Raw genomic sequence first — 18,740 nt, 5'->3', positions numbered from 1 at the left:
TTAGTTTTTAATATATCACGCATAAATGGATGTAAAAAACATAAAAACACACACTGGACTGGTTCAAATAAGAAATGATACTCATTTTTTTGCTTTTAAGCCACAGTTGTTTTTTGTGTAAAATTATAAAGAAATAGTTAATTTCCTGTAAACATTAACAGTGCTTTTGCTTCCAAACCTCTCTAAATGATTATAAACTCAGGCTTTCTAATAAACAATAAGAATTGTCAAGGACACCAGCCAGTATTCAGAGTACGTCTTTTTTATAATCCTCCAATCGTTTTTGTGAATAGGTGGGATTAAGAACTCCTACGTAACAATCAAGTTTGTTGTGTTGTTCCGGTCTACCTACCCTGGCTAACTAGCCTCCAGTAACTAGCACTAGTAGCAACTTGAGAAGAGCCTACAAGCCTGCTCAAAAATTAGCGGCAGCACAATATAGTTCGGGCATTTTTATGCCAATAGGGCGTTTTCGGGTCTTTTCCTAAAATAAGTGCAGCTTTGGAGTGGAAAACCGGGGTAAGTATTGCACTGCTTTGAGCTGTTTTATCGACTTTGAAGCATGTTGTTTAGTGTGAGAGATGTAGCTCCGTTAGCTCAGTTTGGAAGAGTTCATCCCAGATGCTAACTCATTTTGGTGCCGTAGTCCTCTATGTTAGTAAAAGTCACACTTGTTTAATGGCTAATTTTAACATGAAATAAAACGCCGTGACGCTGCTTGAATGCATAAAGCTGTGTTTGGTGTTAGGTGAGTTTTCACAGCCTGGTTTTATTTATCTGACAAGCTGCCGTTTGGTAGAAGAGTAGCGCGGCTGGACTTTTGCTCAGGAGCTTTTTTACACGGATCACAACAAAAGGATTTCTGATAACAAGCTGCCAGCTAGCCGAGTTATGCTAACGTTAGCTCACCTAGCTAGATTTAAGACCTGAATCCCCATCGTATCTGCTCATTTACGTTAACTCTAGTTTATTACAGCTTTGCGTTTGCAACTGAGGCTATTTCCAGTCCTTTTGTTGTTTCAGTCTCAGTGCTAACGCTGCTGAGCTGACTGTTGTGATTTGAGGCCCCCCCACCAGGTAGCAGCAGGCCTGTCACAGAATAACTCCCCTTGTTCAGATCCGTTTGGTTAAAGCTCACAAAGCCCATGTTATTGAACAGATATTCAGCTATAGCTTGTCGTGATTGCGTGTGTAGGAGTCGACACCCCTCGTCTGTTAACTTTATAAGTTTTTCAAGGCAGCTAGCTCAGATGTCGAGCAGTGTTTGTGACAAGTGGACATTTTCTGCTGTCAACTCACATAATGCTTAACTTCACATAAGAGGCACTCACCCTATGTAACGTTAGCAAAGCAATAGAACTACTTATTCATTCTCGACACCTGCCTTTTCTAATGTAGTGATGATGCTCTTAGATACTGGTGTGTGTGTGTAATGATGTACTTTGTGTGTGACTTTCTCCTAAGGTCTCCATCTCTTTTGAATATATCCTGCTAGCACTGGCGTCCACCCTGTGACACATTGCTCAATTGAGGGGGCCCCCCATCAGTGCAAGGGCCCACACTGTATCCTCCAGGTCCCCTCTGCCTGTGCGTGTGAGTGAGTGTGTGTGTGTGTATGTGTGAGTGAGTGTGTGTGTGTGTGTGTGTGTGTGTGAGAGAGAGAGTGTGAGTGAGCTTGTGTTGAGTCCTCTGGAGACTCCTGGCTTGACCCAACCAAGATGTCGTCCATCTTGCCGTTCACCCCGCCTGTAGTGAAGAGGCTGCTGGGCTGGAAGAAGTCGACCAGCGGGCCGGGTGGAGCGGGCGGCGGAGAGCAGAATGGGCAAGAGGAGAAATGGTGCGAGAAGGCTGTGAAGAGCTTAGTGAAGAAGCTGAAGAAGACAGGCCAGCTAGATGAGCTGGAGAAAGCTATTACCACACAGAACTGCAACACCAAGTGTGTCACCATCCCCAGGTATACCGGCGATTACTCAATTTGCGCTCAAGCTTGAGTTGAAGGAAAAACATGCTGCTGTTACACTTATTTCTGTGTGTATAGTTGCTGATGTTGAACTTCACTTCATTCAGTTTTCATTATTTCCAGCCATAATTCCCGAAATGTGACATTATGCGTGTGTAGGGGGGTCAAAAATACTCCAGTATAAATTCAAGAGTCATTCAAAAGGAGAAGAAAATGAATCAAATCACTATTTGTTTACAACTGCACTAACAGTTGGGTGGTTAGTATGACTCTCATGGGGAGGGACTTGTTTAACGAGGTGAGAGAAGATGTTCTCTTTATCAGCCAGCCAGCCTTGATGGCCAGACTCATGTTCAGTGGGAACACTGTGTTAACAGATTCATTCTTCACTGATGTGCCGCCAAGTACCACGTCAGATGTTTGTGTGTCTATAGATAGCGGGCTGCTTGTTATCGCCTGAGAATTGTTCTAGGCTGCACTGTTATGTTTGTAGAGATACAGAGGCTGGCTTGATGTGAATGACTTTATTCCTTGTATCTACGAGAGAGAGGATGGGTTACAAATTATAAATAATGCCAGACTGGGATTTTGCCACCAGCCATGCACATGTTGTTATACTACCTTGCTCGCCACTTTTGCAGGTACCCATTCATCATGTGGTTTGATTCTACTCTTTACACATTATTTCATGAAAATAGTGATAATTGGCATGGATTTTAGGCTCTAGATGCTGCTATGGCTGGTGGACAAAAGTTAGTTTCCTGCCCTATCATATGATATATAAACCAGAGTATTGCAGTTTTGGTAGTTGAGATCCCACTAAAGTAATTAAATCTAAAACATGTTGTTGTGTTTTTGTAGTATTTGATATTAAGAAATGTGTTATTGTCCTGTTATTCAGAAGCAACAACTCATTCTTTCTCATTCCATGTTTTAATGTCTTATTTTTTTAGCCATTTTCTTGTGAATGTTTTGAGAATGTCTGAAATTAGATTTTTTTTTCTCCCCTCTCTCCCCCCCCAAGGTCCTCTGTTTTTCCCCCTCGGTTGTGCCATTGTGTGTCTTCAGTGTTTGTTTGACTGTCTCCAGATAAGTTCTAACATAAACGACTGTAGTGAAAAGGGTTTTTTTTTTTCTTCTTCCAGTGTTTGATACAATGCCACACAGTCGAAGAATGCTCTTTGTCTCACCAGCAGTCTCATTGTGTGTTAGCAGATTTCATGTTATGTTTCTTTCCTTAATTCTGTCAAAAAAAGGCTTCTCTTATTTGAGGTTCTCATCTTTCATTTCCATGCTGAAAATGAATTTGAAGTACTAGGGATGTTAATGATGAATCAATTATTAATCAATTTCAGTTAATAATGCAACCGATTCAAATGATATTAACCAATAATGCAGAAGACGTGTGGTTTAATGGTCAAGAAATGTGTAGATTTGCTGTAGTATGCGGTTTCGCCACTGAGTGGAGCCTCTTACACTTTAATAAGGAGGGGTTACAGGTGTGTTTAACCACCTGTAAGGGATGCACCAATTCTAAAACAAACGCACCTCCCCGTTGTTCAAGGAGGAAAAAAGTTGGAGTATATGTAGATGTGCTCACTGTGTCGTGCTGATGAACTATGAAGTGTGGTGGAGTTGTCTGATGGATTACACATTTCTAACTAAATCAACACGAAAGAGAGAAACTGTATAAGTAAGACTCCTCCGCTCTCAGTGAAAATACATTTTTAAGGTGTCAGTTAACAGACTGATAAAGTCCAAGTGATGGTAGATGTAGATCATGTATGCAGATTATTTTATCTTATACCAGTCAGGCTGAAGTCTGTCTAACCTGTTTTACATTTATACTATAACATAACACGTTATTTACTAATCAAGGTTGCAACAATTTTACTTAAATGTTAATAGTTTGATATGTCCAACATGTCTTGTCTGATCTGATTATGTCCTATAATGAAGCTGGAAGTTGTGCAACTGTTCTCTGTGTTTAATAGTTTAGATTTTGTTTGTCCAGTTGTTAAATAGACAGCAACAGACCAGAGTGGGAGCTGTGACATTTAAATTCAAGTGTCAGTGTCAAAGATCTGCATTTCGTTCTTTTTGGCAGCACCATATAGTGTAAGCATTAATTGCAGGTGTGTTTTTAGACCTCACTCTCAGATATGAAAAGAGCTGACTGTTTGTGTCTGTATCTGTTGAGGCAGCAAAATTAACTATTTTAAAAGTAGAGTTTGAACACCTCGTCTCAAACCTCGACCTCCCAGACCACAGACAACTTCACTGACCACTCACCCAAAGCTCAGCTCTGTCAGACTCACATACCTGCAGCTGTTTACACAACCATGACATAGAGATAGACAGATTAGAGCAGAGGAGAGATGGAGACAGTGATGTAACCTCGCTATGACTCCACCCCCCCCTTAGTTACCATGTGATATCATACTAGCAGAAGCAAATTTAAGAGCGAGTCTGTTGCGTAAAGTCCGCTTACTTTTTCTAGCAAATCAAAACTGATGGAAAATGCGTCACTAATCGCACCTTTTGTCATTTGAATGCATGGAGGCAAAGTCACCATCAATACCCGGTTTTTAATAATCACACCACTGCAAATACAAGAGCTTTCATCAGCAGGACACAGCTTCAGTCACTGTTGTGTTACCTCATTTGGTGATAGATAGTGACTGAAAATCTCCAAGTCATAATTTATCATTCAGGTAACTTGGTGTTTATCTGTTCTCCTAATGCAGCGTAGTCTGATTTTGTGTCATATACAGGTCATGTCAATGGTCAAACACACTTTTTACAAATTGTTAATGATTAACCGATAATCGATTGTTAACACAGCCGACTGTCAACTTAAAGAAATTGCTTAAACTTTGCATCCCTAATTTGATGTGTTTGTTTCTTCATAAGACTCCAATAAAAGAGGCCTTTTTAATGTTCACATTACTCATACTGATATTTCTCAATGAGCCATGTCCCATGTTTATCATTTGTTTTTTGTTTTTGTTTTGTTGTTTTCTCTGTGCACAGCAATTGCTCTGAAATATGGGGACTGAGTACACCAAATACGATAGAACAGTGGGATACATCAGGCCTATACAGCTACCCTGACCAAACCAGGTGACTATCCTCAACTATTGTATGGTTGTTGCATACAACTTTGATGTGGGAGAGTTGTCATTACAATGTTGAAGGTGACGGACATTGAGAACATCTTTTTTTCGTTCTCGCCACTCAATCCAACCCATCTCCATTTTTCCCTCCCTTACCTGGCCATATTATGTGTCACCCCTTTCCCTTTCTCCCCTGTGATTCTCCTACCCGTCTCACTTCCATCTCCTGTTTGCTGTCCAATCAGATCTCTGGATGGCCGCCTGCAGGTCTCCCACAGGAAGGGCCTTCCCCATGTTATCTACTGCCGCTTGTGGCGGTGGCCGGACCTCCACAGCCACCACGAGCTGCGCGCCATCGAGGCCTGTGAGTATGCCTTCCACCTCAAGAAGGATGAGGTCTGCATCAACCCCTACCACTACCAGAGGGTGGAGACCCCAGGTGAGATGACGTTTATCCCTTAAAACACAAGCATGTTTTCATATTTCAGTGTGGTTGTTTCCTCTTAAATCTGTTGGCTTCCACTGTGATCACTAAGTTAAACTAAACGCTAAATATATGAATTTGGCTTTGATGCATTCTAAGACAATTTTGGCCTGTTATTAGAAATCTGAAAATGTGTTTGTCTCGGTTGCACACTTAAAAAAAAGAAAAGAAAAAGAAGGTCTTCCTCCTTTTTTTTGTCATTTTAAAGAATAGTTTGACACTTTGGGAAGTATAATCATATCTGTGCACTAAGTATGAAGCTCCAGACAGACAGCAGCTGGTTAGTCTAGACTGGAAACCCTTCTCTGTTCAAAGGTAACAGAATAAAAAATTTAAAAAACACCCCATTTTTAGAAGAGATAAAAAATGCTGATGTATGGTTTTTTTTAATTTATCTTTGGACAGAGTCAGGCTAGGTGTGATGCTATGTCAATCTTCTCATCCAATTCCCAGCAAGAAAGTGTAACATTGTATTTCCCCAAAATGTATTATGAGAGTTTAGGTTCCTGCAATAAAAAACAGCTTCTTCCTTCCTTAAAAAGCCATTAATCAGTTTAAGATTTCAGTTTATGTTTCACTTCTTTCAAATCTTTTATTTTGGGAAAGCATTCAGCTGATACGAGTCTAATTCACCTCTTCTGATCTTTTGACTCTTCTTCCCCATCGATGCAGTGCTGCCTCCTGTTCTTGTGCCAAGACACTCAGAGATCCTGACAGAGCTGCCACCTCTGGATGACTACACTCATTCCATACCCGAGAACACAAACTTTCCAGCGGGAATCGAACCTCCAAACAACTATATACCAGGTTAGTTTCTCCTTGGATTGGAGTGATTTATATTTGATGAATGCACTGCTGGTCGCATAATGTGCACTGTATTACATAGCATTTATTTTGTTTATGTGAAGTTGTGGGGTGAGGTGCTTTTATTTTTAGCATCTAGTTAAAGCTGTGAACTTCCTTTGCTTCTACTATTTACATCACTATTAGTAAAAAATATGCTTCTGTATTACATTATGGTAACACTGCCTATTTTCTTTTTCTCCCTGCATCATTTGAACAGAAACGCCTCCGCCAGGCTACATCAGTGAGGATGGGGAGGCCAGCGATCAACAGATGAATCAAAGTATGGACACAGGTACACTAGACTAGCACTCCCCCTTCAAACTTCTACCTCCCCTCATCCGTCTGCCTCTCCACTCCTGCCAGGTCAAAGTCAAGTTTGTTTTCATGAAATAGATCTGTTGTTTTTTCCCCTTCCAGCAAATAGTTCAATAAACATTAAGCAACACAAGTATAAGAAGCTAGTCTTGGATCAAAGATTCATGATGATACCAAATAGTTTGAGAACAGTGCAACAGAACAGTACTATAGATTATTCCATTCAAAGCTGGTGGCATTTAGAGTTTTTCCACTGTAAAATGCATCACAGTAGCTTATAGATCCAGGTGTGTTTGTATCTTCAGTGTGATGTTAAGAGTAGATACAACAGCAGCAACCAACTGAATTTCATCTGTACATAATTTATCTCTTTGTACAATTACTATAATCTCAACAAAGATGTGGAGAAATGGACGACGAGGCTTAGTGTCATGGAAACAGCATCTCCGGTCATCATCCTGACACAAACAAGACTGTTTTACAATAACATTTTGGCATTGCCTCGCAAGTCAGTCACCAGCTTCATCATGAATCTTTGATCTGATCTACCTGTTCTTTACATTATGATCTGTGGTGCACTCAGTCAGATTGTTGACTTCCTGTTTACTTTGCCAGGTTCTCCAGCAGAGCTTTCTCCCAGCACTCTGTCTCCTGTCAATCACAGCATGGGTAAGATGCAGATCCTCCCCAACTGAAACAATATAAACACTTACTGCCGGACAGAGCAAACATTAACACATCATAGTTTGTCACATGGTAAGATGAATATAATTTGAGTCAAACCTCACTGACCCTGTCCTCTGCTTTAGACCTGCAGCCGGTGACTTACTCAGAGCCGGCGTTTTGGTGCTCGATAGCCTACTACGAGCTCAACCAGCGCGTGGGGGAGACATTCCATGCCTCTCAGCCCTCGCTGACAGTGGACGGATTCACAGACCCATCGAACTCTGAACGTTTCTGCCTGGGCCTTCTGTCTAATGTCAACAGGAATGCCACTGTGGAGATGACCCGGAGGCACATAGGTATGACCCATGTAGCTTCCACTAATTTAGACATACATACTCTTGCATCTTGTTTTAAGGTAGAACTTTATCGTGCTTGATGAGCAAATGGATTCTGATGTGTGTGTGTATCTCTGTGTTGACAGGAAGAGGAGTTAGACTCTATTACATTGGAGGGGAAGTATTTGCTGAGTGCCTAAGTGATAGCGCCATCTTTGTCCAGAGTCCAAACTGCAACCAGCGGTATGGCTGGCATCCAGCGACAGTGTGTAAAATTCCTCCAGGTAAGGTGGTGAAGCCGTCACATGTGTAGCAATCAGTGAAATTAGCTGAAACTTAAATGTGTCCATTGACCTGAAGACGTATAAGCAGCTGTTTCCCTGGTAAATGAAAGCCGTGCTGAAGAAGGCTGTACCCTGAATGAAAGATGTTTTTTTTTTTTAAACGCTTCAAAAATGTAGCTCGAGTATGAAACATCTACATCCTGTATGTTTGAAAGATATTGTAGTTGGCTTCTTAGTGATCAGTTTAAATCCATTAAGACTACAGGATACAATCATGAATACACCACATAATTGGTGGATGATGTTTTGCCCTTTTGTTTTGTTTTGAGGGGGGTTTTTTTGGTTCCTATGAGTCACTGGTACAATCTTCATTAACTTGCTGCCCTGTGTGTCCTTCTTTGTCCCCTTTTTTAGGTTGCAATCTAAAAATCTTCAACAACCAGGAATTTGCAGCCCTGCTGGCTCAGTCGGTGAATCAGGGCTTCGAGGCCGTCTACCAGCTCACCAGGATGTGCACCATCCGCATGAGCTTTGTTAAAGGCTGGGGAGCCGAGTACAGGTGAGCACCGACACCAAAAACTGACCCGATTTAAAAACTGAATGGATATGTAGCATGTGGAAATGGCATTGTAGTTAAGACGACTGCTTTTTATCAGATATACACCAAATAATTGTTTAATATAAAAACCTTCAGTTTAAGAGTGGATTTTTTTTACTGGTTTTGGTTTTGACTACTTGTTTTATTTATTTGATCATTTGGAGCATGAAGCTTCTGTCATTATTAAAGACAATTATCACATTTAGACTTAGATAGTTGAATCCAACCCAGGAATGTTTCTTGTTGTTTGGGAGGGAGAGTCCAACCCTAAACCTAGCCCTAACCTGTTTTCACACTCACTTCCTTCATACATTTCAAGTAGAGACCTATTAAACATAACGTCTTATTTCTGGCAACAGTAATACATACCATTCATATTCAAACACAGCATAAAGTATGTCAAGTTGCATGTGATTAGGAGTGAAAATGCTGCATCAGCACAGCTCAGACATTACAGCGTATGTTTTTTTTTGTTTTGCAGGCGGCAGACTGTAACAAGCACTCCATGCTGGATCGAGCTGCATTTGAACGGTCCCCTGCAGTGGCTCGACAAGGTTCTGACCCAGATGGGTTCCCCGTCTGCACGCTGCTCCAGTATGTCCTAAACAGCTACGGAAACGCCCCCCTCCCCTTCCTCCTCCCCAAAAAAACGCAGCCCATTACAAAGATCATTAAATTCTAAACTTGTAAGTCCTTTCATGAAAAAAAAAAAGGAAACCCCACAGAATGAGTTTTCTGTAACATTCTTCATAGTATTTGTGGCCCAGTTCCACATCCCTCTTTTAACTTTACACACACTCACACGAAAATGCACCTACACTGTCGCATTCACACACAAACACAGACACACATACAGACTTTTCAGTAAAAAAAAAAAATTGGCACTTTGTTACCCATCTATGTCATGCACCTTGTTAAATTGCTTTTCCCCAAATCCTTAATATTAGATCTATTTGTGGTACAAATAAAATGTATATTGGTTTTTAGTCCAGGAAGTAGGGGAAATACCAAAAATATCTGTGAATAGTTTCTCAGTATTGAAAATTGCTTGTATGAGTAACACGAGCTTGAATGCTAAAATGATTTTTGTTCCAGCCCCTCCCCCCTATCCCCCCCCCCCTCAAAACCATTGTTCTGAACCTAAGTTTACTTTTCTCTGGGAAACTCGGCCCCATCTTTTTTGGCAGGGGGAGTTGGCTTGGTGAAGAAACGATGGCCTTGGTGGCTGCTCTCTTCTGAGGGAAACACCACAATGTGTTTATGAAATTTGATTGAATTGACTTCACTGTTTGCCAGAACGGCCCCCTTTTTCTTTTTTCTTTTTTTAACTCTTGACGTGTGTCGTTGTAAGACATACTTCTTAACGGACAAATAGGAATGTTAGTTTAAAAAAAGAAAAGGTAAATCCCTAAACAAACTGCAAACTCCGTCAGGCTGTAGTTTATTTCTTTGTCATTATATGGCACTCTTAGTGTCCTTGGTTTAGTTGATTTGCATCCCCACTGAACAGCCTGGTACAAAAGCTAATGAGACATTGGCCAGGCTTTTTTTTTGCAGGGTGCACTGGGCAGGGACCAGAGAATATCAGCTGTTAGCAGAAGCTTTTTTTTCTCTCTTTGACACGACACTGGGAGTCCTGGGGCTCTCCAAGGCGAAGCATTAAAAAAAAAAAGTCTCACCAGGAGAAATTGAAGGTATCAATGAATTCATTCTGTTTTTAGCCTATATCCCCATTGTTTTGCTACTTTTTTGTATTCTCATGTATTTTTATATATAAATATACTTAAAATTTTCTGTCGTTCACTTTTTATTAAAGTAATATTTTCAAGACCACAGCTGTTTCTAAAGTGACATGGATGGCATGGATCATTCCTTCATTCTACCCAAAAGGTTTAGTTGAAAATTCATTTCCAATCGCAGCTCTTTGTCTTGGTAAAATAAAAAGGAAAAAAAAAGAAAAAAAGAAATCACTGCCCCACATGATGTGTAGCCTGTTTCTATCCTTAGTTTTTTTCCAAAGAAATCTGGTGCATTTAAAGTACACAAAACAACTGATTTGCTTAAAACCCCAAATCTACTTTCCTGTAACGGTTTTAATGATTCCAGAGGCATGTAAAATTTGGCAGTGGCCATTCATTCATCTCTTCACTTTCTTTTCTTTCTTTTTTTCTTTAAAAAAAAAAATAAACCACATGACCTCTTGTAGCCTTTTGGTGCTTAGTCAAGCGGGTTAAAGTCAACCAGATATAATTGGCTTTCCAAATGTTACAGAAACATGGGAGGAGACCAGTGTTCTTCCATGAGAAAAGAAGCGCAAACGTGCCTGCACACTGGGACATTCTGTGTTAATGTGTGTGTTGTATTTGTTCTGTCTATAAAAATACAGTCTGTACAACAAGACTTATTAGCTTAAACTCTGCCATTACTGTCACTCTGCAGCTGTTCCAGTCACATAATGACAGTAATGGCAGAGTTTCCCTTCTTTTTTTGATGTAAATGTGTTTACCTTTTGGCACTAGTGATTGTACTTTAAGTGCACCTAGTCAAGTTTGGATTTGGGGAAATGAACCATGTGTTAGGGTCCAGTGTTACATTGTTTTTATCTTTGGCCTACAACATATGAATGTGAAAAAATACATTACAAAAACTGACGTGGACCAGACGTACATATACATAACAGTAGTACAGTATGTGTGTATTTAACAGTAATCTTTTTGCAAAGCAGTCAGTACAGTAGATGTCGCAGTTGTTTTACCAGTAGAGGGCGGTATTGATAGAGCAGTTCTTTTTTTTTTTTTTTTCTGACCATAAGCTTCTCAGGCGTGTGGCATATTATGCAGACTTCATAAAACACTAATAAAGATTTTTATTCTCATGATTCTGTCTGGTGTGTGTTTGTTTCTCTGTTGTAGATGATCGGGATCATTTCTGCACATCTGAACTTGCAATATAACTTTTTGTAATATGTTTGAATTTGTGGAGGAGCACAGGTACTAATGGAGGCTATGCAGTGGTGGGAAGTAATAATACTTAAACCTTTGACTTATACCTCTGTTTCTCCAGATGTAGCAATTCAAATGGAATGTGCAGCAGCAGTCAGTCAGTCAGTCTGGATGAAAATGAAACACAGGAAATGTAGATATGATGTAATAACAATATGGATTCAGCTACAAGCAGCAAAAAAAGTTCAAAAAAGCGGATAATCAATCATGGTGGCTTATTATCCAGAGGTTTTGTTGTTAAATATATTGAGTTTTAGTTCTTTGTTAAATTTTAAACTCATGGCTTGGCTGAGCTGCTTCTCCAATTTTTCACTTTTTTGATTGTTACTTATAGCGCGACTGTAATGCCGCTTGGGATCATATTTTGTGTGAAGCATCTGCACATCATTTGTAGTCGTGTTGACAAGTTTCATGTCTCTAGCTAGTTCCACCTCACAGCAAATATAGCGAAGGCGTCTATGCCGGTGTCCTTGATTGGTAGAATTAATATCATAAAAAGTTCTCCCTAAAATACTGTACTTATTTCAAAACGTGTGGTTTAAAGTGAAAAAATGTATTAAAGACCCTAACGTATTATCTCAATTTAGTCCCATTTGGGGAAATCAGTGTTTCACACCAGGAAGAGCGGATGCTGTATTCAGAACATGGGCATCAAAAGGATTGGGAAAAATTCAAGACTTGTACCCACCTAATTCAGACAATATGATTTCTTCATTTGAAGAAATAAGGCATAAGTATGAGATAGATAAAAAATACTTTTTTAAATTACTTCAACTCAGAAGCTTTATTAGAAAGAGTCAAGACGGTCTCCTAATTAAACCCTTCACATCAAACTTGGAAAAACTGATATCTAAAGACAGCCTAAGTAAAGGTGCCATTTCGGAATTATTTAATTTGTTATTATCCAATTCAGCAAACAATTAATATCACATTAATAACATTCAGACAGTATAGTTTGGTTGTTGCAGCACAGTTTATTTCTGTTGGAAAAAGCTTAATTGATTCAATGAGTTTGGATCTTAGTGACTTTAAGTTACTATTTGTGAGAACAAATCAAAGATAGATAGATAGATAGATAGATAGATAGATAGATAGATAGATAGATAGATAGATAGATAGATAGATAGATAGATAGATAGATAGATAGATAGATAGATAGATAGATAGATAGATAGATAGATAGATAGATAGATAGATTTGATATGATATGCATTGTTGATGTGTCTCTTTATATCTTTTCACAAGTGTCAGACAGTCAGAGCACACAGCTGTGTAATTACACAATAACCCTGATTGCAAAATAATTTGGTTACCATCATAACAATTTGTTGGCAGGTATACCTCAACTTTTGCCGCCAATTGTTTCCCCTAAAAGGATGAGATCAGTAAAGCACAACTGTTTATTTGATTAGACAAATAGGTCTTAGGCAAAGGTCAATGTTCATTCAACATTCAACTCTTGCCAGATAGATGATGTTTCTGAATCTGATATTTGGAAAGTACAGATTGTGCCAAAATTCAACTTAATATAATCATAAATGGTGAATCATTGGGGACAGACAATAACTAATCACTCACAGCTAGTCTCTGAGAAATCATACAAGATTTTTCAGAGTCAGTCTGATGGAGATTCAGGCTGCATGCTCATTATAAATGCTTATTGACTTTGACTGAGGGTGTATTCATAATGAAGGATGCCACCTCTCTCTAGGTAGCAGTCATGCTTATGGGTTCCAACCGTGATATTAATCTTGCAGCCTCCCAAACAGTCATCATAAATGTAATCGCTGTCGTAAACGAGAAGCTCCAGCACATCATTCTCCTGGGCAGAGGAGAAAAACTCCTCCTCCCATAAGGGTTGGGCATTGTCCTGAAGGCATGATGTCGAGCCCAGGTTGGCTGTGCCAAGATATGCATTGACATAACCGTCAGACTCTGAGAGCCATTCAGAGGGAAGATTAGTGGCCTGCAGGTTGAACACCCTCAGTTGTGTTTCAGCCACAGTCAAAGCACACAGGACGAGCAGGAGGAGGGACAGACTGGAGGCCATGGCTTCACAGCAGGCTGTAGAGGGGAAATAACACATCTATGTTATATTGAAGGCCTAGCTAGTATTCCTAAACATTCCTCTATTTTTTAAGGTTTAGCTTCAATTAAAGAAGGAAACAATCAAGTTGATCAAGTTGCATTATGGTCATTGTAGGATCCAGTGTTATTGACTATGTGTACCAGGTGCTATTAGTCAGAATATCTCTTTTTCTGATGTATACTGATTTGTATTATAGCGCCCTCCAGTGGCTGATTTGAATGAAACTTTCAGGGTAAGGCTTTTGATAAGCTTGGTCTGATGATGATCTACAAAAAACTTGGTAGCAATCTGTCCTACGGTTTTGGAGAAAAACATTAGTTGTTTTGTTTTTTTAAATTAAAGATAGTGGAAATTCCATCATGTTGAAGTTTGTTGTCCAAGATGATTTTTAATTTTGCTTTTTTGTGATTTCCGTATATTGAGTTGTAGATCTGAGTCCAATTTCAAGTAAATAGGACTCATAATGTGTAAGTGCCAGCATTTGAAATTCTTCATCTTTTTGACTATAAATTATAGCACCACCATGAGGCAGATTCAAACAAAACGTTCAGGGTATATTTCAGGTACTTATAAGGACACATCCTGTGGGTTTTGTGATGATCAGCCCAACACTTGTTGACTTTGGTGTATTTATGTGCTGAGCCACGCCCTTTTGTAGTTCATTGGTCAACATTTAAAAAAATAAACACAACATCAACAAACTTTACACGACTTATGATAAACTCAGTCTGATGATCTACAAACATTTGGTAATGACCTACAGTTTGAGAGGAGATATCAAAAATGTGTTTTTCTCTCAGGTATAATTTTTGGGGCTCAATATACACAATAATCACCACATTACAATACATACGAATGTATTAAAATGAACAGATAAGTCTATATTAATCTCTTTTTCAATAAGATGTAAAAAAGTGTTAGCAAGGATTTAGCAAGCTGGAATGGGAGTACATTTCTGAGAGTCTGAGGACGCTTAATAAAAGAATACATTTATATTCATTTAAAGCTGGTGATATCTGTACATATAGATCCTCCAAGCAACGCTGTTGCTCTGTCCAGTAAAATCACTTTACATTCAGAAAAGCGTGGCAGCAACAGCTGTTACACTTCATCTGTGAGGCCAAAGGGAATAATACCATATTATAATGCTACACATTAGAGCTAGCTGTAAATCATCAAAAAGCAACACAGATCAGTTCATGGGATCATGTTCTCCTTCAGATGACCAGTGGATCATCTCAGGAGTCTGGCTGAGATGACGGCAGGTCAACGGGCTCTTCACATATCTGGAAACATTGCAGCAGTTTTACGAACAGGTTTTATTTTGATCAGCTGACCACATATTGGGAATCTAAACAGTAACCTTTTCGCCTGAAAAATATTACATACAATTAAAGTGTTACAACTGTAGTCGTAATTTGTTTTAAAAGTTCTTTCTTTTGTCATCCAATATGCAAATGAGTGTGCCAGAGCCGGAGGACAATTGGTTGGCTGCGGCGCATCAACTGGCGGACTGGTTTCCAGCCTGGCGGTAGATTGGCTGGCTCACCAGGACCCAAACTACAAAGACACCCATGATGTCATGTGCAGCGGCAGAGGGCCAACTCCTCCCAACCAGCCACATTAGTTTGTACTTATTCAGTTGTCCGTTCCATTGTTTCAGTAGGGGTGGACGTTTCTCCTGCTTATGTTGGTCAGGGAGGTTAGAGTTGATTTTGTTTTGGATAGGTTATAGTGATTCATTTCTAGTTAGGTTTGTTTTGTATGTTATTTTGGCCTTTGTCCACCCTGAAGGTAACCGTAGTTGAGTTTGTTATATAGACTTCTTTTATGTAAATAAATTCACCAAGTTTGCATTACCCCTGATATGTGTTGTTGGCTGCTTGAGTCTTATGGGGCTTTTTTATTATACAGTTCTAAGCATAGACTGTATATAAGAAATGGACGTAACATCCGTGACGTCACCCATTGGTTTGTGGACTGCTGCTCGGAGGCCAATAGTTTCGGATCCGAGCAGCGCCATCTTGAAAATTTGAGGTGCATGCCAGGAAATATAAAAACACAGATTCTACTTATATGGGCATCAGGAGGGGCAAGAGGACAGAGCGGGGGAGGTTGCGAGGGAAAAATCGATTACAGAAGTTAGAACTACTAACTTCTCACCTAAACACATCTTAAAACTACATTCCATGACAGAATTAGTTTTTTCTCCTCTGCCATTACCTCTAATGTGTTTCAAAACTAGTCAATGTCAGAGCCATAGAGCAGAGAAAGATCAGCCAATGAGCATGCAGGTCCAACCCACTGGCAAAGAGTCATTCTGCTGAAAAATGACTCTGAAATAAACTATTATGCAATAAACTATTTTATGTAGAAAATAAGGAAGACTGCATTATGATAAGATTATATTTCATAATTGATAAATACATCACAATAATTAACTAACTTTTTCAAATTTGAAGACCTTGGACTGCTACCTGGAATACATTTATAACACCAAAGTAAAGAAACATGACAGTGAAAACCAAACATTTAATCAAAGCTGGAATATTATAAAATATCAATGTATGAAAAGTGACACCATATAATAAACTGTTAAAACATGGTAGTTGTAGTAACAGAGTGGCAGCATTAGTATTAGTGCAGTAGTTGTAATAATACACATAATGTGTAACATTGTAGTAACAGTAAATAAATAATGGTTGAATACATGATGACAGATAACTTGTGATGAACAATGAGAAGTCTTACCTTTAGTCTTGATGCTTTGTTTGTCATCTCTCTGTCTGCTGATCCATGTTTTATAGACCAGCAGACCGCGTATCAGATCGATAAAAACCTGTCAAAGTCTGAATAAAGCACAAGCCATTGGTTACAACATTGTGTAATGATGAGAAGACTGTGCCAAAAATGTCTCTATTCAGATTTGCTTGAAGTGTCCTACTGTCAAAGCAGGTTGTACAATAATGTAAAAAGAAATATTTTAATTACTATTATAAGTAAATATAATAATAATAATAATAGAGAAAATAAATTACAGGACTTTTTTCCACAAAATGTACTTTTAAAAGTAAAAAATTTTGCAACAGAGGAAATTAAGTCATCATAATAAAATGTATGAATTCCTTTCAGAGGAAGGAAGACTTGTTTTGGGAGTTGTGCCAAAGGACAGTTCACTGAATATCAGATGTAATGTTTGTCCTCTGAGGATCATGAAAATCATCAGTATACCAAACTGAGGAGCATCACACCCCCAACTTAAAGTCTTTATATGCAGCTGGCACAGGCTACATTTATTACACTGACTGGAGACCACTGGACATCAGTAAGCAACCATAACTACCTTGGTGTAACAGTACATCTAATCAATGACTAATGGCAACTGCACTTGTTCGCTTTAGGTGTGGTTAAAACAGAGGAAAGGCATTTTGCTGAAGCATATGCTAGCCAGTTTCTTGAAGTTGCAACGAAGTGGAAGATAATGGTCACCACCGTAAGAAGTTCAGCTAGTCTCTCCTGGGCAAGAAGAGGATTCACTCATCCAGGATGAACCCACGTGCTGGAATTCAACTGTCAAGATGATAAAGCTGCTCCAAAGCAACAAAGACCCACTGAAGGCAACACTTGCACAGCAGAAGCACAAATTAGCCATGCTAACCTCAGCTAAGTATGACAGGCTGGCAAAGCTGGAAACATTGCTGGAGCCATGCAGGTATGGTGATTTCCTGATCCTCTTCTTATTTTCTGACAAATACAATTAATTTAATAGTTCCTTTGTTATTGTATTTTAGAAATGATTTTAGGCCAGTCTCCTATACACACACAAAAAAATGCTGCGGTCAGTGGGAAAATGTCAACCCCCCCCCCACCACCACATGGCCAGGTGGATTCATCCAATCAGCTTTTTGTCAAAACAACTTTATCTTATCTTCTTTGCACCTATTAATATCGTTGTGCAGCTTCTTCGTTTTTATCCCAACCTGGCTTTTGATTTTTTGGGGTTTATTCTGAGCGTGAGATTCTGAGCGTGAGATTCTGAGCGTGAGATTCTGAGCGTGAGATTCTGAGCGTGAGATTCTGAGCGTGAGATTCTGAGCTTGAGATTCTTCACGCATCATTTTCATCAGTTTTAGAAACTCAGTTGTCCGTTTTTTTTTTAACAGAGTTACTACAGGTCATTCAGCTACTGTTCAGTTGCTTCAAACAGAGTCCACTAAAGGTCATTTCAATTTCAATACTGTTCAGTTGTTTTTCTTCCTGCATTTTTTAAAATAATAATAAAAGTGTGGTATATTTAATCACATACATTTCAGTTTATATTTATCAGATCACAATACCATAAGTTCAATTTCTTATGTGCTTTTTCATTTAGTAAGTGCATAATAACATTCTCTTCCTTTAAAGCTCCCTTCTTCAAAATACAACGTTATGTTTCAATCCTCCAGATATTGGTTCTTTAAGACAATGTTTCAACCACGAAATATACCATTGTTTTTCCTTTTCTTTTTACTGTCATTTTTTAGAATAAAGTAAAATGATGTACATTTGGTTATACGTTTCACACACATTTCTTTTGTTTACATTTCACATCTATGGGTTACAATACAGCAAACTCAATCATTAAGTGCTTTCTAAATCAGCAGGTGTGGAGTAAACATATTTCTTCCTTAACACTTTATCTTAATCTCTAGTATAGTCCTTATCAAATGTACTTATCATCATGAGTATAATTGTATACACTACAAGAGACTCGACTGTCAGTGAAATACACACAGAGGAAAAGAGGAGAGACACTCTGTTATAAAGTTATTAAATGTGAAGTTAAGTTTATGGTTTAAGTTTAAGTTTTAAACTAAGCACTTTATTTAAGAAGCACAATCAAAATCTTTCTGTGATGCACTTTATTTTGAAAGGCCATCTTTAATTGATGTAAGAAAAGAACATTTATTTATCTTATTCTTTTTAAAATCTTATTTTTATTATTGATTTGAATCCCAGACATTGAGTGTAAATACTAATAAATGAATTGTACTGTATTTATTTAA

The 18,740-nt window shown here is 38.8% G+C and overlaps 1 protein-coding gene across 1 annotated transcript; it reads left to right on the top strand.

Moving 5' to 3' along the window:
• The first annotated feature begins 369 nt into the window (after positions 1-369).
• LOC133979585 (mothers against decapentaplegic homolog 2) lies at positions 370-11,473 on the top strand. The gene is made up of 11 exons (XM_062418131.1): positions 370-519; positions 1,465-1,954; positions 4,994-5,083; positions 5,322-5,515; positions 6,233-6,367; positions 6,624-6,698; positions 7,337-7,390; positions 7,531-7,743; positions 7,869-8,006; positions 8,421-8,565; positions 9,086-11,473. Exons 2-11 carry the CDS (start codon positions 1,719-1,721, stop codon positions 9,207-9,209), a joined length of 1,404 nt encoding a protein of 467 aa, XP_062274115.1. The 5' UTR covers positions 370-519; positions 1,465-1,718; the 3' UTR covers positions 9,210-11,473.
• Positions 11,474-18,740: the final 7,267 nt, after the last annotated feature.

Source organism: Scomber scombrus, chromosome 4 (assembly GCF_963691925.1).
Source record: "Scomber scombrus chromosome 4, fScoSco1.1, whole genome shotgun sequence".
NCBI lineage: Eukaryota > Metazoa > Chordata > Actinopteri > Scombriformes > Scombridae > Scomber > Scomber scombrus.
The sequence above is the reverse complement of the archived record's forward strand: the minus strand, read 5'-3'. Positions and strand labels throughout refer to the sequence as shown.

What these genes read in the sequence shown, in the direction of transcription:
- LOC133979585 (XM_062418131.1), top strand. Translation starts at nt 1,719, where the DNA reads ATGTCGTCCATCTTGCCGTTCACCCCGCCTGTAGTGAAGAGGCTGCTG. An exon ending in CCAGAGGGTGGAGACCCCAG is followed by an intron (nt 5,516 to 6,232) that starts GTGAGATGACGT and finishes CCATCGATGCAG; the next exon opens with TGCTGCCTCCTGTTCTTGTG. An exon ending in GAATCAAAGTATGGACACAG is followed by an intron (nt 6,699 to 7,336) that starts GTACACTAGACT and finishes TTACTTTGCCAG; the next exon opens with GTTCTCCAGCAGAGCTTTCT.